The following is a 23759-nucleotide window of genomic DNA, read 5'->3' as shown; positions in this document are numbered from 1 at the left end:
TGTTCAGAAAGAATATAACCAATAATATAAATTTTTAATTATTTTCATTACTTTAACCATTTTTTTTTAAAAGAGGTTATTAAGTATATATTAAGAATGAATATTACTTTTAAAATATTAATTTAAAATTGAATGGCATGAGTGCTTTTATCTTAATTGTACAGAGATTAGGCCTTCTTAATTGATTTTACATATATATTAAAAAAATTGCATTCGTATTACAATTGTACATACATAATAAAATTTAATTAAAAAAATACATGTAACTTTATTTCTGAATAAAATTTATTATAGGTATAGTTTTTTATCACAGGCTGCAAATAAATTTATTAGTCTTCTGTCTGGCGTTAAGGCTCCTTGTTAGTTTTATCTGCAAAATAAATAAAATTATAGATTATTGTTTAATTATATTTATATACATACCCTCTGTGTCGTTCCATTTCTGAACCTCCCCGGAACCAAATATGACATAAAATATATCCGATACAACGTATATAATAGCAGTCAGGAAAAATACTATTTTCCATAGGTTCGGATCTTGCTAAAAAAAAAACAAAAATTTTATTGGTGATGTATGTTTCGTATAATAGTGATGCTTCTATTTTAAAAAAATATTTTTAAATAGCTTAGATAGTAATATAATAGATAACACTAGCCAACTAAATGACTTCATTAAACAGAATTTATTATTACTTATGATAAAATAAAATCTTTTTGAGATAAATCAATTTTTATTTTCTACAAACCTCGTCCGTTACAATGAATTGCACAAATAGCGGCGCCAAAATCCCAGTTATATTCGAAATACAGTTCGTAATCCCCATTAGGATTCCAGCATTTCTTGGAGATATGTCCACATGGTTTACATTAAATCCGCAAAAAATGCCAGCATTTAAGCCTACTGCTATCACTAGTAGAGCTACTGCCCTGTTAGGCTGATCAGCTGGAGTTATCCCTAGGAATATTAGGGCAATGGCAGGAATAATTAGTCCTGTAAGACATAACAAATTAAAAAAGGTTTAAATATATGTTGTTTTGTATGTTTTTATTCAATAATAAATATGCTTACCAATCGAATTAAATAATTTTCTACAATTTGTAATACTTAGTATTCGCTGTACGATTAGATAATCTGAAAAGAAGCTCATGGCAAAACTAAGGACCCAAAGGACGAAATATGGTAGAGCTGATAAGACACTATTCTGAAATAGCAAAAACAGATTTTAAATAAAATGCAAAAATTTAAATTAAAGACGAAAGTTAAATTTAATATTTTAAATGATTTAGGCCGCAATAAATGAAATGTGTCAAAAATAGTTTAGGTAAGGAAAATAATCTTAGAGTTCAGTACTGTGGACATGTGTATAACATAAAAAAATTAAATAATAATTATTTTTCTATAAATTGCATACATATCTATAAGTAAAAAACTTATTTGCCACATCTCATCCTATAAACGAGTATTTTCTTAAAAACAGTTCCTATAATGCATCAAAAATTTTATCTAATCATTAAACCTGAAATTGGCCGACACTTACGAGTTCTTACAATTGCCTGTTATGACCTCATGGTCTATTATTCAAAGCGAAAACAATATTATTCTTTAGATAAATCACTCCATCATATGAAAACGTTATCATTGTGGTAAATTATTAATTTTAATGCTCATGATTTTTTAAAAGCTTTTAAGATAGCCACGAATTAACAGTGCAATTTAATCTTACCGATTTTATATGGAAATTCATCACGTGGGCCATATAATTTGGTATTTCAGTCATTAAAGTCCAGAATCCCCAATTTTGTCCACAGTGACTAATTAATATTGCCCACATCGGCAAAGAGGTTGCAATAGACTTCCATGGTATTCGGCGGTTTTCCTGAAAAATTAATTTCATTTTAGCAAACGCATACAGGATGTTAATCAACATTACATATTTTCCCATTTGATTATATTTGAAAAATGGCTTTGTATCGCAGATAAAACACATTTTTGACAATATCAGTAAATATTATCAAAAATTACCTACAAGCTTTTTTTAATTTACAAGACTTGCTTAATAATTTCTTATTTACAAATTAGATTTGAGGCATTTAAGGGAATGCGTGATGTTTTTAAAGAGTGTGTATGCTTTTTTGAAATGGAAGTACTGCAGTATTATGTAGAACACTGCAAGCTGTTGTCCTATCTTAGCAAATATGAATGCAGCTGTGTGGCTCTGAATTAAATTCAATCCCTTTTGAGAGTGTTTTGCGGTCTGGTTTTTAATTAGAAACTATCTAATTCCTTATTTGGGGTGAACAGTTAGTACTGTCCAATGATCTCAGTTCTTTAAAGCATTCAACTGGTCTTGTCTGCAAATGATAGTGCTATTTTGTGGAATTATAGAACATGTTGTTGTAGTTGTATTAAGTCAAGCTATGGCAATACCTAAATATTGTGCTTCTTCCAAGAGTTTTTAGCGATTCTTTTACCAATAAGTTCCAGAGTATGATCCCGATATTTGTTTGCTAATAAAAATCCTTTAATGAGAAACAGATTAATCCGAAAACTGTTGTTCGATCAGTATACTTTCTCTCCCATCACCGGTTTCTTTAAATCTCTGTCAAAACTTGTCTATTGGTAAAATGCAGCCTCGTGGATGTTTAAATCACATTGTATTATACTCCACACTAACAGCTCAGAGTATAATTGAATGTAATTTCAGAAAATTGTGTACATCAAACAGGTTTGTTTTGAATACTAGAGATTATAAAATAGAAAAAACTTTTATTTTGGACTTATTTTGGCTTTTACTAAACTTGGTAATAGGAACTAATTTGATATGTGTAAAATAAATTCAAAATTTTAGCATTTAAAGTAGAAGTATGTTCTTCTTCAGCACATTCTTTTCTTGTTTTATTCTTTTATTATCACTGGCCTTCGTGGTCCTCCACTTGCTTAAATATTTTCCATCGTTAAAATATAACAATGCATTTCTGTTATGTATAAAATAAACATTATAATTAAACTCTCAAGTTGTATTCAATATCGTACCATGCTTTCGGGCTACCACTAACAGTCACCAACCAACTGAAATACAAGTATAATAGAGATAAAACAATACGGAGTACCTGCGACGAAGATATATGCAAATATTATTAGCAGAACTGATGCAAACAGCTGCATTATATACCTTCAAAGAATTCGCAATTTTTTGAGACAGTACTTCTTCTGTTATCTTGACCACATTCTTTTCTAGTCGAGTTTTTCTTTCTTATTGTCATTAGTATAGGGAATTAGTGGCCCTCTTCTATTTAGAATCTATGCTTTGACTACTCGAGGTTATACCGTAGTGGTTCTACACTTCGCTTTGATGTTCCTGTTTCACAAAGACTTTCGACTGGAATACAATGGACTTGATTGACAGATTTTTCTCTAAGGAATACAATGGCCAGGCAACCAAAATGCCTAAACACTTTGTAGATGGTATCGATTTAACAACTGGTCCTCCATTCTAGTAATAATATTCTAAATATATATATTCTTCATATTTAGCAAATTCACTTCTAATTTTATCATTTCTAAACGCATTGGGTTGCCTGGTCTCTTCTTCAACTTGCTTTGATCGTCTTATTTCACGAAGGCGTTGATCAAAGGTTTATTAAGTCTGTTAGGAAAATTTCAGTAAGGAAATCGTTTAACGTACATTTAACTTCAGTCAGCTTTGATATAGCGAATTATAATACAGGACTTTATTAATCACAGTTTATGCAATAAAGGTACACGTCAAGTAGAGAAACGCCCATGGGCACAAACAAAATAATCAAAGAGGATGTATTAATTTTTTAGTTCTTGACACATTTTAACAATAAACTTACATTACTTTTCTCTTCAGTCTCTCCCAAGCTGTGTTCAATATAGTATCGTTCAGCCTCACTTATTCTAGGATGTACTCCTGGACTATTATGTGTGAATATTAAACATAACAGTGCCCAGCCAAGTGAAAGCCCTCCATAGAGATAAAACACCATGGGCCAGCCATAGCTACTTGCAGATATTATCCCTGTTATCAACATAGCTACTACCGTACCAAACGGACCAGCTGAAAAAATATGTAGTACAATAGGATAATATACATTAGAAAATGTTTACCTGCATAAACTATTGTGCCCAATCTGGAACGCTCGTCAGGGGGAACCCACCGGCTTAAAGTTTGGTGAACACTTGGGAAAATGAAACCTTGACTTAATCCTTGCAAAGCTCGATTTATCATAACCCCTTTAGAGCCGAAATGGGCGGCCATTAGGGGCACAAATAAGCATAAAGAGCCGCAAGCTGCCATGGCGCCAAGCAGAAAATATTTAGCACCTAAAACAATAGCCTTGTTAAATATATGAAGAATGAATAGTACGTGTAAATGGAATTGCAGAAATTTTTCGTTATTACTTACCAAATCGACCAGATAAATATCCCGCGCCCACTTGAGGGATTATATATCCCCAAAAAAATGCTGACAATACTATACTCTTGTCATGCCATTCTGGGTAGGTCTGAAACAATAAGAATTGAAATTAAATTAACATTTTGTGAATATTAAATAAAATAATACATTCTCCTATAAGAAAAATATATTATTTTATATACTAATATACTAATATTAAAAAATATTTTATACGTACAGGAACTTGTGGATTAACACTGGCAGTTGGGTCAGTCATAGCTACAATAGCTACAGATAGTGTCACCCGTATTCCATATGCGATAAAGGTTAACAAAAATAATACTAGGATTTGTAGGTGCCTGATTCCGATAGTTGGGACTGGAAAAAAATTGGGCATTAGTATCAGAAATCTCTAGGTATATATAAAAAATTATATTTATCGACTCTTATCAATTCCCCCGTTTTTATTAAACATCAATATAACATAATTATACAATATAACGTAATCTTATGGAGAACTTTTTCTTGTAATATCGTCTTCTCATTCATGTCAAGGTTGGCTATCACATTTCTGGATGCGTCCCTGTCTCGTGCCACATGGAACAGTTTTGTTTAACTTTTATTCCCGTCCACTCTCTCATATTACAAAACCAACATTTGTTTCTTCCTATTTCGTTCTTTTCTTCTATTCTTCCCTGCATTCTGTCAAGACCTATGTATGCTGTTTTACGGATAATAACAATTTTTAGTAGTTTTCTTTCAGGTCCAATGAGCCTTGGTACTTCATTTGATAGTCTATGTATCCAAGATATTTTTAGCATGCGCCTATATATCCACATCTCCAACGATTCTTGATGAGCCTTTTGACTGTTTGGTCAAAAGGCTAGAATCTAAGATCCAGATTCAAGACGGAAGAAGTGAGCATTATATTGCTCAACGTTATCATTTCGTATCAAACAGCACTCTGCTACCTACACGCCTACCTTTACCTCAGCCTTGATAATTGACGTTGTTGACAACTAGCATTGATATTAATAATTGTCGTAAGATTGCTTTAGAGTGAATTTGGTCATCATTGGTCAAGTTTGTTTATTTAACAATGAATTAATGGCGTTTCGCTATCAATCTTTAGGTAATTTGTCATTACCATCATAAGCAAAAATTTGGCGGGAGATTCAAATTAGATTTTCTCCTTCACTTGACTTTTTCATCTATGAATTTTCACACATTCGATATCTGCTTGATTGTTACTGGTTAAAATTCTGAACTTGGTCAAAAATATTTGTTAATTTTGCATTACATCCATGACAATACCGATCAATATCAATAGGATATTTGTCTGTTTAACTTTACGTCAGTTGTCATTTCTACCACTAGAAAAAAATTGCGAAAAATAAAAATGACATTTTGTCTTTTCCACACCTTCCTATAGATGAACGTTGATAGAACTGACAAGAGACGTCATTGATCAGTAGGCGTACAAGTTTTTAAGAAGAATTTTAGAGAATATATGGAAAATATCGAATGTTTACCATGAAGGGCTCGTCAACATTATATTGAGCCGCGGAGTTCAGAAATAATTTATATTCGCAATTTATATCATCAAAACTTATTTTGGATTGTTTCTGTAGTTGCCTTAAAAGGGCTTGTAGATAACATATTCAGCCGCTGAATCAACAGATAGTTTATATTGGCCATTTGTATCATAAAGTTTTAACTTGAGTGGAGTCATCTCTACAACTTATCCTCGGGGTGAATTTTCATTAGTCATTTTCATTATTTATCAATAAATTAGTGCCATTTCGCGGTCAATCTTAATGTCATTTGTCGTTATCGGAATTAGAAAAAACTTGGCGGGAAATTTAAATTAGATTTTCCTTTTCACTCGACTTCTGATATCTACATCTGCTCTAAATCTTCACGTTGCCATATCTTGTTGATGACTAAATGATTCTTATTGGTTCAAATACTGAATTTCTATGAGTCAAAAATATTTCCTTGTTCCTGTTATGATTACGTCTAGGACAATACTCATAGCTGTTAGTCCACAGAAGGTTTATCTGTCAACATTTACGTCATTTGTACCTATCAAAAACTTGGCGGACAATCCAAAAGAGTGTTTTTATTTTGGTAGACTTTTCTGACAAAATCAACGTTGACAGTGCACATATATGACAGTTGACGTTATTGGTAAGTCGCCTGTAAAATTTTAATTATGTAGTATATATGGAAAATTTCCAATTTTTGCCAAGAAGGGCTTGTAAATAGCATATTGAGCCACTAAGTAAACAAGTAATTATTTATAATCGCAATCTAGAGGAGGTTTGTCTCTCAGCCGTTACGTCTTTCCTCATTACAGCGGCTAAGGAACATTTGGGTTTTCCACAACTTCCTATACATCAGTATTGACAGTTGATAGAGATGACAAGTGAAAACTTCATTTTTTTCCCTTAATATTTTTTTACAGCATCAGCGTTGACAATTGATAGAAGTGGCAACTGACATCATTGACTAATCGAAAGTAGACGTAAAATTCACTATACAGGTTTTTTTGGAAATTGTAGGTTACACTAAACGACTTGAAACTGGCCTCCAACGAAGGACTAACGTTCATGATTATCACTTTATCATCTTACAAAGTCTATGATATCCTCATTCCAGCTGTAGAAATCAGAAATCGACTTTATCACGTCCAAATTACCAATGTAAACGAACCGTCCATTAGAGGAAGACATGGTGAAGTCAATCTTGTTTGTCATAGTCCCGCGACAGGTCCAGAACTTCTTAGACATCATTGTGTTACGCGACTAGTTTCTCATGAATCATGAACACTGGGAATAGGCTACTAATGGGATTCACTTATGGTGTGAGCTGGAATTTATCTAGAAGCCCTCACAGAGCTTAACGTCATTCCAAGAGGTCCTTTAATTGTTGTCAGCTATATTAATGAAATTCTGCAAGATCTTGTTTTTTGTTATGTTGATTTTATTGGAAATAACTTTACTCTGATGCATGATAACGCCAGCCCGCACACTGCGAGAATTACTCAAGAATAGTTAAACGATGTAAACATTCCTGTCTCGGAGTGACCAGGTCCAGATGTGAAGACAATTGAACATGTTTGGGACATGTCTGGGGAAAAACTACGTCGTGTTCCTGCTCCTTTAACATTAGATGAATTACAATATACTCTTTTAGAGAAATAAGATCTTATACCTCAAAATGAAATTTTTCACTTGATTTAATGTGTGACAAAAAAAAAGCAAGCAAACATTCGCGCACATGGAGGCAACACTCGATATTGAAAATGCCCCTCCGCCGTTTTTCTAGCAATACATTTAATTTTTTAATAATTTAAGGTTTCTTCGGCAAACTGTAAAATCTATTTGTTTTTGTAGTGTTGTGGCGAAATAGGTTTTTTTCATATAAATGATTGTGTTTAAGTTATTAGAACAATACCACCTCAGAAAACATTTAAAAAATGTTAAGTGCTCCGTTTTTCGTTCCGGTAAGTATATATATACAAATATTCATAAAAACTGATTATTACTTATTATATATGAGGATATCGAGCAAACGTGACTTTTCACCCTTGAAGGTTTCTTAATCTAAAATCACATGCAGATAAATCGCTTATATTTTTGCAACATTTAAATGTTCATGTCCCAGGTAAAACACATTTATATTGCACATACGTAGATAACATTTATGTAAATATTTCTAATCAAAGGTAGAAAATTGATAACAAGCAATTAACAATTTAACAAAACCCTGTACACTTACTGTAATTATCGCCAAGCGGCTGGTACTTGTATCGCCTAAACATTGTAAAGTTCGCTCGTATATTTCGTTGTCACCTCTTTGAAAGTCAAGTCAGATTCTGCCAGCATGACAAACAAACACAATTATTGATTTTGTAACCAAGTAAGCACCGGATTGATAAAAAATAAATTATATATTAAGTGTGAACGCACTAAATTTTCCTGATTTTACTGCAGAACTATAGTTAGTCAGTGGCTTTATCGCTACTAAACTCGGGTTATATTAAACAATTACATTAAGTGAAAGTATCATGATAACCTGCAAATATATAAAGTATATTATAACAATGATTTACAGTAATGTATATACTTAAAGCCGACTGTGTGTTTTGGGTTGCATAATGCAGGTTTTTAAAGCTTAAATAGCTACAGATTTATTACATTTTTCTAATTTATGACAGGGAGTGCGAGCAATAATTATAATACTAGTCCAAGTAGCATAAGCAAAAAAAGTTATTTTATGCGGCTTTTATTGCATTACTAGTGGCCAAAGCAAAAAATAAAAAGTTGTTACCGACACTCCTTTTTAATAAATATAGCGGAAAAATCAAACATAATTTAGCATTTTTTAAAAATAAAAACTTGTTAAATCTTACAAGCCAATAAATTTAAAAAAGCCAGCCGGATTAGTAAGAAAATCTGTTTTTCCTTGATTAAACTTGATTAAAATTGAAAAGCTATTTGTTACCACACTTCATAAACGTTGTGCTTATATGGTTTTCTATAAAAGAAGCTCGTTTAATTATATTAATTAAATGCCCTTTTTCTAGAAATAATTATTAATATTTATAACTATGATTCCTAGCAATATGGAATAGCGTTATGGCAGCATATTGTCATACTTTTGAGCCTTCGTATATTTTTCCAATTAGTTATTTAAGAAAATTAGGTATAAAACGCAAATGAATTAAAATAAGAAATTAACAAACATAATAGAAATCAAAGAAATAATATTTATTTGCAATTTTTTTAGATGCTATAGATACTTTATGCAAGAGACTTTATTTAGAGTTATGTGAGAAGAACAAGAGACTAAGATTAAAAAAAATAAAAATTGCATTAAAGGCACTGTGAAAAGATTATAATAAATACATTAATTTTTTTTTGTTATATCCTGCATTATTTTTAATAAAAAAATTAAAACCATACAAATTATTTCGGTGGTATATAGAGTATAGATATTCTACAAAGACACCGGAATTATTTTGGTTCTCTGAACTCACTTTTTATACATAAATATTGGGTTATTTTAACGTTATTGGATCATACAAAGAAAAAAGGAATTGAGCACTCCCTTGTAACTGATATTTTGCTTTGCTGCTTGCTGGTACTATAAAATCGACATTATTCTACAACATTGTGGCCATTATCTTTTGATTTGAATTTTCACGACTTTATAAAAAATGTTTGGAGGCTACAAAGTTTAAGAAATATAAAACTAAAATTATTAAAAATTATAATTCTCTTTTCTTGTTTTTTTACTTTAATTTTCATTAATCTTGACAATTTTTTAAAATATTTAAATTTATATTAAATTGGTTTTTTTGAACAGATTTTTTTATTGGACAGTTTCAACATATAAGAATTTGTTCCCAAATAGTTTAGATAATCAGACAACGTTATAAAAATATTTTGACTGACATATGTAGGTGTGCCGGGAATATGTTTTTAGGAATGCTGGGCAATCAAACATTCTCTAAATAGATTTTAAAAATGTATCTTATATTTCCATAAGAACCAATCTGCGTTTAAAACCAAAAGCCAAATTCCATATAAAAAAACAAAAAAACATTTCAAAACACAATTCAAAACACTTTATAAGTCCCTTTCCAATACATGTAATAATTGTGTGTTTTAATATTTCCTTTTTGTATTTTTATTACTATTAGAGCACAAAAAACAGTAATTCATCAAATTTTCGTCAACGAAAATCAAAAATCTAGTCTTGTTTTACAATTATATAGAATCATAAATAATTGCGAGTCTTATAATAACATTTATTAACAAAAATTATCAAATTAAGAGATTTCATTTATAAAATAAGTGTAAGAAAATACGAATGCGGACAATAAAATAATCCAGATATACAAAATATATGGCAATGATTCATATTCACTTTGTTTACATTAATTACATATAAAAAAAAATTAAATATGTTCGCTCTTCTAATCGTTTTTAACTTATATCCTAAACCAATTTTTAAAAGTGACACTAAACTATAATTTTTCACAAAATACAAGCAGAAAAAAATTAACAATGCAGAATATTGTAAAAAAAATGTTGCCTTGAAATAAATACACAAAACAGGTAAATTCATTTTAATAGAATATTTAAAATATACCTTTGGCCAAATTTGACTTAAATTTTGTATATAAAAGAAATTGTAACGGGTCAAATGGACTAATTTTTGATACTGTTGCCTATGAACACTGCTTTAAAGATTTTCTCTAATATTACTTTTAAATAGAGTTTCAACTTACTGCTAGTAACCACCGGTGACTTCTCAACAGGGAAACTAACCCGTCTATAAAGACCACTAAAACTACCCCCGAAGCTTTTATAAATAAACTCCTGAGTCGGTGGCATTTTAGTTTATAATTTTTAAAATCCGTAAATATCTAATATCGTGCTAATAAAACATCTAATGCTTATCACTATGTACTTAATGATATTTAAGCTACAGTAATTCTTTTATGATCTGGTTAATAAGAACAGGAATGTAGGTTAAAAGTTATGTAATAATTTATTTAATAAAGGTGCTATCAATGAATCATACATAGAAATATTTTAATTTATGTTTATAATTTTTTTCTTCCTTTATTTGTTTTCATAGACATTGTACGGGAAGACTCAATTTTGAGCATTAATTCAATGTGCAAGCCTTAAAGAACCTAGTTGGTATACATTTAGAAATTAGTAATTTTTTGAAAATCTTGCTCTAATTGATTTTTTTAGGATTAGGCCCTAATGATATTTAAAACAATTTTTTTTGATAAGAAAAGAGAAAAACGGTTTTAAGAGGTGTTCATACAAAAAGTATTTTATTCCTTAGAACAGTATACAAACATGAAGAAAAAGAGAAGAATTATGGGAATACAAATATATCACACCATATAAAAATTACATATATAAACTATAATACAAACTAGAAAGCATTATTTGTTTTTGAAATTGGAAGACCTTGGAAAACTAGTAAAATCAAATTTTCTACATTTCTTGTCTAATTTAAATTTGGCACAATGTTTTGGTTGATTTGTTAAGAAGCATCTCCAACCCTTATCAAATATAAATTAACAGCAATAACTAGACTACGGATGTATGACGTCTCATATACGTGGGAACATCAATACTGGCCTGGCTAAAGATTTCTTGGTCTTGCATGACCTAACGCTTTTAGAAATCTTTTCTTCCAATGTTGCTCTTTGCACGAAATTTTGCTTCTGTCCAATTAATGTTGTGGTTATTAGACCAAGCGTGCTCTGCTATTCCTAATGTGAAAATCTCTCCTGCTCAGGAACTCTTTCAATGTTCTGCTGTCCTGACTTCAGTTGACTCTATCTTTCTGCTGAAGGCAGGCTTGATGTTTCATTTTGCGTGTTCGGTCAATTCTTCTGATTTTCTTTGAAGTTCCCTTGATGTACGAATTCGTTAAAAATCCTGTAGGATCCTCTAATTGCTGTGGCTCTTTCCTTGTTCACTCTATTGTATTCCTAATAGTTGTTTTTATTAGTTTGCCTGGATATCCATTTTGCTGTAAGTCTTTGATGATGTTTTCTATTTCCTTGCTGAGGTCAACATGGTTGTTGCATATTATGGCTGCTCTTATAGGGTTCTAATGATTTCCACCTTTGTTGAACCAGGATAAATAAAGTTGTAGTATAAGTATTGTTTTGTCTCTGCTGGTTTGCGATAGACTAATGTATCCATTGTTGTTCAAGATCTAAGAAGAGCAGTGTTGACTCAGTTTTCTACTCCATTGTGAACTTGATGCTTGTCTAATGTTGTTAGTGAGCTCCAAGAAGTTTGTTAGCTCTGCATTGTCCATCTCTATTGCTCTATCTCTGTCTTTTGTCCACATAATAAATATGTAATCGATATATTGAAGTCACACCTTGGGTTTGGATTGAAACGTCCTTATAGCGTGCTCCTCGAACCACTCGATGTATATGTTGGCTACCACTGGAGATAACGACGAGTCAATTGGAAGTCCTTCATCCTGGGCGTAAGATGTCACTAAGATATTCTATTACAGAGTAATAACATTTCTTTATAAGTATTAACCACGTTTCAAAATTTTATTAAATTTGAGGTCTTAACATGGATTCCAGTATTTTTCCAAGTGAAAAATGCAACATGAACATTATCTTTATTGTATGCTTTGAAGAATAACTATTTTCCTATCTTTTAGGTTATCCGTTTTATATAATATATAATATGAGCCTCATAGAAAGTTCTTGACCTACTAAACATTCTAAGAAGCAAGTCTACGAAGCAAATATTAAAAAGCTAGTTGGAAGAGTTTATAATTATTGAATCATAATTCAATTTATTAAGAATTTGGATTTTATAAAGGTGCATTTCTAATATTTAAGAATTATTTGTCTAGTAGCGTGCAAATTTCCATTACATCTGAAAGTTTTTTAGTACTTAATGTGTACATCTAAAATTAATATTTCGCTTTTTATTTTGACTCTCACATGTATTCATGATGTAGGTCTCTACCTGCATGCCTCTTAAGTTCTGCCTACAAAATTGCGATTCTTCTCTTCCACTCTGATTGTTCATAAAAAACAATTTAATAAATTCTACTCTCTTGGCAATAGAATAAGTAAATACTAATTTAGAGTCTGGACTAAGCAGAATATAGATCAATAAGTAATCCAGATATACAGGGTGTTCTTTAAAGACGTGGTAATATTTAAGGGGGTGATTCCTGGATCCATTTTAAGAAAAAAAGTTCCTATGAACATATGTCCTAAACGTCTTAGCTTTTGAGATACAGGGTGTTAAAGTTTTCAAAAAAAATCACTTTTTCAATAATAACTAAAACAATATTATAGGCTTTTTCTCAGTACATGTTTTCTATGCATCAAGACGCAATTTTGATATGCAAACAAAATATTTTTTCTGCTAGCGGCGTCCCTACAGGTCTTCTATTGAATATTTTTAGTGAAAAAAATACGACGCCTTTTCTTTGCTTTTTCTTAAAACAAAAATTACTTTTAAGATCCCCAATTACCTTTTAGCAAATTTGATTTCTTGTTTTTTTTTTCGTTCGATGCATGGTTTTCACTTAAAAAAATAAAAACAATTGATTTTTTTTGAAAACTTTAACACGCTGTATCTCAAAAGTTAAGACGTTTAGGACATATGTTCATAGAAACTTTTTTTCTTAAAATGGGTCCAGGAATCACGTCCTTAAATATTAGCACGTACCACTCAGCATCTACCAGATATATTGTATTTTTAAATTAACCGTGAGTCAAATTCAAGTCATTCTAACAATTTGAAATCATGAGCATCATCAACCTAACGTAAAACTTTAGGCAGGTTTTTATTAAATAATGAAAAAACAAAGAGCTCTACATTACTATGCTGATCATCGATATTTCAGTGATATTTCTCGATTGTGGCTTCCCTGTATATGATCTGTGAATATTTTCACCACCAGTTATATCTTGTATCGACAATATTCACGACATCATTTTGTTGACCTCCTGGAAGGAATATTAAAATTAGTTTATCAATAAACTTTCCACCGTATTAATTACTTATTATCTGTTCTACACGCTTCTATTAATAATACGTATTGGTTCCAATAAAATTAAATGCTGATAAAATAGGGTATACATTATATCTAAGAAACGTAATTAATATTTTGATATAAAGGATCGAAGGTCTTGTTTTGAGAACGTAGGATAAAAAAATATTTAAAAACTATATATAGTTAACCCCAACAATATAATTTCATAATTTATTGTTGTGGTTAGCTATATAAGATATTTTATAAATACAGATATAAAAACTCATTCTTTTACTGGTAACTGATATTTACTTGACCAATTTAGAAATAACATTTTATAAAAATATATTCATTAAAGCGAAATTACGTAAAAAAAAAGTCATGGTTAACGTCATTAAAATAAATAATTATCTGTAAAAAATTGCTTCTAGCTATTATCAGCGGTGTAATTATAAAAAAGACCGCAACAACAAATACACAATGGAAAAATAACTTATCGTAGTCTACGATATTTTGGATATTTTTTCCCTGAAAATTATGCCTAAAACTTTTTTCCGATACAAAATTTTGTCATACAAAAATCCCCCTTAAGTTTTATTTTGAAATAGAATTTAATATTAGTAAAACCCATTCACTACCGAGTTATAAGATCAGTATTTTATTTATTTTTTATTATTAATGTTGTTCGGTTTATCAAAAAAATTTACAAGAAGCAAATGGATCTAAAAATTTTTGCTACTTTCTCATTACGGGCATCATTATTATAGATGGTATTGTTACAACTCACATACTATTATAAAAGACTTAATTAATTAGAATTTAATTTATATGACTCATTTTTGCAGTAATTGTAAAGTGTTTATTTAAAATTTCATATTAGAAGTTAAGTTAAATTTTATATAAAACTTATGATCTGTCTTGTCTTATATTACTTGTAATAAAATGCTAAATCTTCAGTTTTATTAGATATTTTATATGTAATCCATAACGTTGTTTCAAACTTTGTGTCTCATTTTCACAGTACACTTTTTATACTCTGGCAAGCTTAAACTGCTTAAAGCACTATATACATATTAGATAACATCTGAGATATAAGGCACATTTAAAAATTATTTGTAAGCATTAGGTTATAAGACTCCAAAGGGATTAGTAGCAATATTGAAAGAAACGAAAATTAAATTGTAGAGTCGTCACATAAGTTTTGCTCGTAATAATATTTTTTTATATTGCAAATCTAATTTTATACTCCTAAAACAGTCTTGAAAGAGCCTCACATGAATATCTTATATTCTTTTACCTTCTAATCGAGTTGAAGGAATAAAGGAAATTAATTTTTTAATAAGAATTACGACTATACAGGGTGTTACTTAAAGGTATGTCATAATTTAAAAGGGACATTCCTGGACCGATTTTAAGTCGAAAAGTTCATGTAAACATGGGTCCTAAAATGCTTAGTTTTTAAGATACAGGGTGTTTAAGATACAGATACAGTTTTAATAAATTTTTCAAATACTGTTTCAAATATTGAACTGAATTTTGGCACAGAATATTATGGCATAAAAACACATTTTTTAGATGTTCACCTACTTTTTTTTAGCAACCAGTGGCGTAGCTATGATAGATTTTTAATACAATTTTACAAAAAAAATACTACGCCATTGACTTACGAAAAAAATTATAATTTTATCTTAATTATCAATCTATTATAAACAAAAAAATCCTCCATGACTTTTGCCGTAAATCTTACCATTTGGGTGTAATCGTTAGCTAAAAAAAAGTCTTTTATGCATAAAATGCATCTTTAAAAATTATGAAAATAAATCAAGTTAGCTTTGCTCGTTGCCAGAAATTGTTTTTTGTTGTTTTACACATTATGACACTTGCGTTAGTGATTATTCTTGACAGTTTGTTTTTAGTACCCTTTGGATCTTAAAACGTGAATTGTATTAGTTAAAAAATGGTAGATTATTCTTATTTAGAAATGACGCAAATGCATTTCCTTTATGGACTTGCCAATGGTAATGCTATGGAGGCGCGGCTTTTGTATCAAGAAAGGTATCCTAATCACACTGTCCCAGATAGAAGAATATTTATAAACATTCATCGTCGTCTGGCTGAATCTGGGAGTTTTAAGGCTAATTCTGCCGAGGGCCCGTACAGTTAGGACACCGGCAGTTGAAGAGGCTGTCCTACATGCAGTCGAAGAGGATCCGACCACAAGTACACGAAAAATTGGTATGGTATTGAATCTGCTACAAGACGGTATGGGAAAATTTAAGGGATTCTTTGTTATATTCTTTTCACATACAAATGGTTCAGGCATTGCTTTTTTAGAGATTATGAACCGCGTATGAAATTTTGTAGATGGTATCTCCAAAAAGTAACACAAAATCCTCAATTTGGTGCGAACATCTTGTTTACGGACGAAGCTAATTTCTCCAGAAATGCAATAATCAATTTCCATAACAATCATTACTGGGCTCAAGAAAACCTTCATGCGATTACAGAGACACATTTTCAGGAACAATTTTCAATAAACGTTTGGATCGGTATCGTATCCGATCATTTAATTGGACCATCTTTTTTACCAGGACGCCTTAACGGACAGAATTATTGTAATTTTCTCCAAAATGATTTGCCTTTGCTTCTCGAAGATATTCCTCTTCAGTTACAGCAACAACTTTGGTTTATGCATGATGGTGCTCCAGCCCACTTTAGCATATTGGCTCGTGAGCATTTAAATAAAGTCTACCGAAATAAATGGATAGGCCGTGGAGGACCACAGTTTTTGGCCACCTAGATCACCTGACTTAAATAGCCTAGATTTTTTTTTGTAGGGACACCTAAAAACATTGGTTTATCAGATACCAATTGTGACATTAGAAGAACTAAGAAATAGAATTATTGACGGATGTGAACACGCCTGGAATTTTCGAAAGAGTTCGTGATACTATGAGAAGAAGAGCAGAACCTGCATAGAGGCAAGAGGTGGTCATTTCCAACATTTGTTGTAAATTATGTATGTATGTATTGTATTTAATTGTTGTTGCTTTTTGTTCACCAGTTTGTAAAAAATAGCTTGAAAATAAATATTTGAAAAATGTACCTAATAAAAACTAAAAATAAAATCAAACTTAACACAATCAAAAATAATCATTAATGTCAGTGTCATAATGTTTACAACAACAAAAAAACAGTTGCTGGCAACGAGCAAAGCTAACTTGATTTATTTCCATAATTTTTAAAGACGCATTTTATGCATAAAAGACGTTTTTTTAATTAAAGATTACACCCAAACGGTAAGATTTACAGCAAAAGTCATGGGGGAATTTTTTGTTTATAATTGATTGGTAATTAAGATAAAATCATAATTTTTTTCGCAAGTCAATGGCGTAGTATTTTTTTTGTAAAATTGTATTAAAAATTCATCATAGCTACGCCACTGGTTGCTAAAAAAAAGTAGGTGAACATCTAAAAAATGTGTTTTTATGCCATAATATTCTGTGCCAAGATTCAGTTCAATATTTTAAACCGTATTTGAAAAATTTACTAAAAATAAAAAAAAAATAAAACTTTAACACCCTGTATCTTAAAAACTAAGCATTTTAGGACCCATGTTTATATGAACTTTTTGACTTAAAATCGGTGCAGGAATGTCACTTTTAAATTATACCTTGTATAATGCTTATTATGTAGTATATTATTTGTTTATGTTTATTACTTTTTATTTTAATTTAAAAGTCGTATCAATATTCCGACTTAAGCTTCCCTCCTTCTTACGGACTCCGGATATATGAAAAATAGATCAGCTTACAAGAATATTAAGAATATTAAGAATCTCTCTGAAGAGACCACAGAAGTAAATCGATATTGACACCAAGAAAATTTACAACATCATGCATTGCTACAGGCCTACAATTAATTTTTATGAAAGGAGAGGAGTTGGTATTATTCGTTTTTTCAAATAACAAAAAATCAGTTTTTTCGAAGTTTAGTGTTAGTCTATTCATCTTATACTATTTCTACATGATCGGTCATTAAATAATGTCACATCTTTGGTTTCTATAAAATTTTTGAAATGGCATAGTAAGATGTTTTTTATTAAGTTGCCTATAAATAAGTCTATAATTATTTAAAAATGTTTACTGTGTACTACTTTCTTCATGATAAAATTTCTTTGTTTATTAATTATTTTATTAAAAGTTAGCATCAATTAACGAAAAGACACTCTAAATAGTTTTGTAATATTTAGGTATAGTTTATGTTTCTCTAACCACCTTTTTACCATAGTCATCCTATTTGCAACCTTGTTTTTTACTACCATGTCGAGTCTTCAAAAATAAGTCATCTGCATACGATAGTGGTAGACCACTTATGTCCAAAACTAACTTGATATACTGAGATAAAAAGAAAAGGACAAAGCACATCATAATGATAGATATACTGATTGAATTTCTTATTTTTACTAGTTACTTTCGGCCTCTAAGATAATTTGCAAAGAGATTTTCTTGATCAGATTATACATATAATCCATCATTTGTAGTAGTGTTTTTTTTTGAAAATCAAATTATTTGTTACTAAGAATTTTGTTTTTAATTAGTTTACTATACAGTTTTTATGATATTTTTAAAATTTTTGCAAAAGTTACTTATTACACTAAGGGGCCTAAAATTACCATTGTTACTAGGATCTCTTTTTAAAAATTTAGTAGTAAATTTAAAGTAACTCATCCTTTAAAGTTGTTATTCTGTTGTAACGTTATACTATCTATCTCTAGAAAACTGTTTCTATTTAAAGAGTTGATATATATTATTAGATTCACAGGAGATAGACCTATAAAATTAAGGAGAGTCGGGTAGTTGGCTCTGAAATTTTCCGTAATATCAGTGATGTGCAATATATTAATTATTAATATATTAATTCATATTCATGAATAATATTCATAATAGAAATTTTTAATTTCTGTGTCATTTTCAAAATTTTTATTATTATTTGAGTATTTAATATGGATACATTGTTTAGATTTTGTTTTAAATTTATGAGGTACCAATATTCTATACACCTTTTTAATACCTTATTTTATATCAAATTGTTTATAGTAGTAATTTATAGAGGTGGTTATTAATTTTTATAAATAGCTTCTATAGCTTCTATATTCACTTTTTATTCTCTAAAGATTATAGGTTTTTAAATGAATGGGTATCCATGATTAAATGTTTTTGTATATTATTTTGTTGTATGATTTATTTATTTATTGTGCATTAATTTTTGAGTAAAACAAAATATCAGTATGGCCTTGCTATGTTGTCATGGCTGATAAATAGGTCTTTAAAACATATAGATTATATATAATTTTTTGTAGTAGATCTGCTTTTTTATGAATATATCATCGATACAGGTTTTAGTATATTAAAAAAAATGAATAAAAATTTAAAAAATCAGCAAAAAAGGTAACAAGCTATGGCAAATATTCTATAGATTTTAAAAAATGTCAATGCAGTTTAATGGGTATTCTAGATACCGAAAAAGCTAACAAACATTTTATGTTTAAATACGCAAAATATTATTTTGTTTGCCAACTAATTTGTAATACGTCAGTTACCGCATACAGTTTAATTTATGCCGTAACAAATCTGGTTTTACTTTTTTTTCAGTCAATTTATACAGTGGATTTTCCGAACTAGCATAAAGCTGTTAAAATAATATTACATAATCATTGTTATTTTAGTTAAGCATAATGTACCTATCTAAGAACCATTTAAGAATAATTCAAAGCACAAATTGGTTGTTCTATAAAAAGTATAAACAAGAACATTTTATTGAGAACATCCTGTGTTCCAACTTACAAACAACAAGTAGACATTTTATTAATACTACAAAAAAATGTCCATGGATTGAAAACCAAAGCAGTTTGATTTATTGCTGTTTTAGAATTGATAGGCACTTTAAGATTTATTAAAATGTATTCATTTAATCAAATAATAAGAAATCATTTAGCGCGCTTATTTTATATATCAATTGCGTTTACTCAGGTGGAAAAACCTATTAAGGTAGTGACTACATAAGAGTGTACGTCTAATATAACAAAAAAATATGCAAATTTTATTTAAATGCCACAAAACAAAAAGAATAAATAATTGAGACTAAGATTTACATTATAATTTATACATTCATATATCAAAATTTGATAATAAACTTCTTAGAAATATTATTAACTTTTTTTTAAACGTGCATTTTTAATTCATAAAATACAATTAATTCGTTTTAAGATTATCCCATATTTTGTAACCTTTCCATGCCATCTGTATGATGTTATTAAAAACCGGGACAAAAGTCAAAATAAGAGGGTAAAATAATGATGGTACAATCTATTAATCTTTAGTTTAGAAATACGTGAAAAAAACCCGCATTTGAATACCCACCCCCGTTATCTTTGTGCATCCTCTTATGCTATAGTATTTTAATTATTTTAATAAATAATCAATTATTTTAAAGACATGTCTAAAGTCAAAGAGAAGAGAGTTAATATAAGATATTAGATTAGAAAACTGTTTTTCCTAATATTCTTAATAATAAATAATAAGATTATAAACACATATTTATTACTAAATTATAGGGTAAACACTGAAGTATCGTTAATTATGTAGCTAATATCGGATAGAAAATTTTAAAAAATCATTATTCGGTTGATTATTCACACTAAATTAAAGATATACATATAAAATTAAAATTCTAAATAATTAATTATTTTAACGATAAAGCTGAAGTATATTATTTACCTTCACGTTTTGAATCATCCAATTTATCACCAAATCCATTTTTCTGTTCAATTTGAGCCAACTCAAACGTTTCTTTTACCATTTTTTTACCCCAGGAAGTTACTTATTCACTTCACAATACTAATAACATCTAACCACATAAAAATATAACAAAAATAATTATATACCACTAAACATTTCCTATCGGCACCGTCGAGCGTTATAAGCGCTCGCGAGACGCAAAGTTCCGTTTATATACGAAAAAAAGATTCTAGCAGTAATTATTATTGTATTAAGCTGTAGTTTTGTTGTGGAAGAGTTCAAATAAAAACTAGGGGTCAATACAAAATGATGCATGATAAGACTCCAAAAACTTTTCCGTTGCTTGCACTAAAATATTTAACTCAATACACGTTTATCTAATGTAAAACGTATGATAATTTTATAGTGATAACATGAGTTTTGCGTACGAAATATAAAAATACGCATTATTTTTAAGCAGTGAAAAATAATATAAGTTCACATAAAGTTTGACAATTCTGAGAGCTAGTTTTGAAACATAACATTTAAGGCTTTAATTCTTTATAAAAATTGCTCTTGAGATAGTCTTAAAAAATCATATGAATTTAATGAACAGATATCAAGAGCTTAACGAAAAGATTTTGAGAAAGATAAAATATTAAAAGTTATTTTAAGAAAAAAAAAGAGCGATTATGAAAAGTGAAACAGGCATGTGTGAATCAAAAACTGAATATTTTTTAAAATAGCCAACCGAACTTAACCGAACGAGTACAATATATAAATCTAAGACAAATAACTAAAGAGACATATAATGAACCAATTAGTAAATACCTGTTAGGAAAAAAGACAATTCTAAGATTACACATTCAAAGAATCTCTTATAGCTTTGATCCTCTTTTTTTACAGTCAAATCTCCTTGTTTATATTGCTGTATTTCAGGATTCACTAAGTGTTCTTTTCTTTATGATAGTCAGAGTTCTTTTAGCCAATGTTGTTTATATTTAATAGATACCCAACGCATTTCAAAAATGTTGTCTAAATTCTTTTGGTCACTATTTTATTGACTCTTGAGTATTTTTGTATTATAATGATTCTCACAAACTTAATTTAATAAAAACAATAATTTTTCTCTCTATTGCCATAAACCATTCAAATCCTTTATTGTTGTTCCAGAAAATTTGAAACTTTCCTATTTTTCTTTAAGTATTTGTATTACATGTATAGGAATCTTGTATGTAAACTATAGATTGTGTAAATACGAATTATTATTAATTAAAACTCCCATTCCTAAATTTTTAATCGTCGATACTTTAAATTACTTTTTCAAATAGTCAAAGGTAACATACAAATAAAGATAGAGTATCAACAGAGATGATGTTTTTTTAAGCTTCAACTGCTTAAGTAAATAGAACATATATAACCTGATCTTAATGAGACACCTTTTTAAAGCCATTAACACCAATTTGATTTATTTATCTGAATCCTTTGCCGATAATGCAACTAGGGTAATGTACTCTCAATCTTTATAATTTTTTAATGGTTTTTAACAATTTAGTTTTCTAGTATAAAGTTATATATTTTTAAACTGCGTTTTTCAATAAGTTTCTTATATGGCATCAAATGCATCATCTAATTCCCAGTGACCGTAACGCATTATATAATAATATTGCAAATTATTATCTATTATTTATGGGATATTGAAGATCGTGTATTAACAATGGCTTATAAATACTTAATTATGATAAACTGAATTGTTTATAATCAGTATTCCGAAAGTTTTAGTTATTAATCTATATAATTTAAACAATTATGTAACAAGAAATGTACGATTTATATAAAATAATACTGAGCACTATTCCACATGTAATTTAATTTGAACGTAATAACATCATTAATAAATAATTCTGCATCCCAATAATTAAGAAATGAGGCAATTATTAGAGAATATTTTTACTTGCTTATTATAATTTAATAACAGTATAATTAATTAACAATTTACTAGCGGTAAATATGACAAAAAATAAAGCAGCAAGATGAAAATTTTTGCAAAAAAAACTAATTATTGTATCTTTGTTTTGATTAACTTAACGGTAGTTGACTTAATGTTTTCGGATCTGGCCTTGACGTTTATTAAAATTACCATTGCTTAAATACCCGTGGAATTATTTGATATTTCTTATGAAAACTAAATAAGATATTATCAAATTAATTTTAATATTAATAACTGTATGTTTAATTATTCTTTTATTGGTAATTGCAGAGACAGTGATAAGAAAAGTCTTTTATTTCTAAACATTCAAATAGTCTTATTTATCAGCCTATAAATATTAGTTTAAATTATTTTGGTATCACTTCTTTTGTGGATGTGAAGTGTCTGATGTAATAAGGTGTAGGATTGCTTTATTGCATATATAGAAATATATAGGAAAATAGCTCAGAGTACATTTTAAGTAAATATTGGTCAAGGATATAACGAAATGTTTGACACGTATTTTTGCATGAACTAAAAACATAAGAGATTACTAACAGTATTCTCACAAACTTTTACTTCTGTCGTTTAACTCTAAGTGCTAACTTTATTTTTTTTTAGTTGTATTAATGCTATTATTTTATAGGTCCTTTATTATTGTTATTATTTATTAGGTTCGTTTTACAAAATATGGCAAGAGTGCTTAATTTACAAAACAAGTATTTTGTCTAAACATGTTTGAATTAAATGGTTTATTTTTTAAATAGATGTCTAATTCAATAAAGGACATCCTGCATAATTAAAGTGTAGTTCTGTCAATGTAAAAACCACAAGACAAACTTTCAAATGTGTTTTTTTAATAGCCGGAAATAATATGTACCTACTACTACAAATTTAATATTCTGCTACCCTATACAATGCAAAAACCTGGTCGGAATGTTAATTGCGTTAAACAAAATTGCACAATTATTATTATGACCATCACTGTGTTATTTTCGAGGTGATTCCTAATTTACCAAGGTTAAG

At 29.2% G+C, this 23759-nt stretch overlaps 1 protein-coding gene across 3 annotated transcripts; it reads right to left on the bottom strand.

The window, feature by feature from the left end:
• Window positions 1-181: 181 nt before the first annotated feature.
• Window positions 182-20977, bottom strand: LOC126740191 (putative inorganic phosphate cotransporter). 3 transcript variants are annotated; one of them, XM_050446120.1, is made up of 10 exons: window positions 20765-20977; window positions 4660-4799; window positions 4431-4530; window positions 4133-4348; window positions 3859-4082; window positions 1725-1877; window positions 1070-1202; window positions 747-991; window positions 424-541; window positions 182-370 (listed from the first exon to the last, which is right to left on the bottom strand). In XM_050446120.1, exons 1-10 carry the CDS (start codon window positions 20844-20846, stop codon window positions 348-350), a joined length of 1434 nt encoding a protein of 477 aa, XP_050302077.1. In that variant the 5' UTR covers window positions 20847-20977; the 3' UTR covers window positions 182-347. The 3 variants fall into 3 exon arrangements, with proteins under 3 accessions (XP_050302077.1, XP_050302076.1, XP_050302078.1); XM_050446119.1 differs by lacking the exon at window positions 20765-20977 and adding an exon at window positions 10723-10846; XM_050446121.1 differs by lacking the exon at window positions 20765-20977 and adding an exon at window positions 8205-8497.
• Between the last annotated feature and the right edge of the window lie 2782 nt (window positions 20978-23759).

The sequence above is a fragment of the Anthonomus grandis genome, chromosome 9 (assembly GCF_022605725.1).
Source record: "Anthonomus grandis grandis chromosome 9, icAntGran1.3, whole genome shotgun sequence".
Taxonomy (NCBI): domain Eukaryota; kingdom Metazoa; phylum Arthropoda; class Insecta; order Coleoptera; family Curculionidae; genus Anthonomus; species Anthonomus grandis.
Note: the sequence above shows the minus strand (reverse complement) of the source record. Positions and strands in the feature narration are given on the sequence as shown.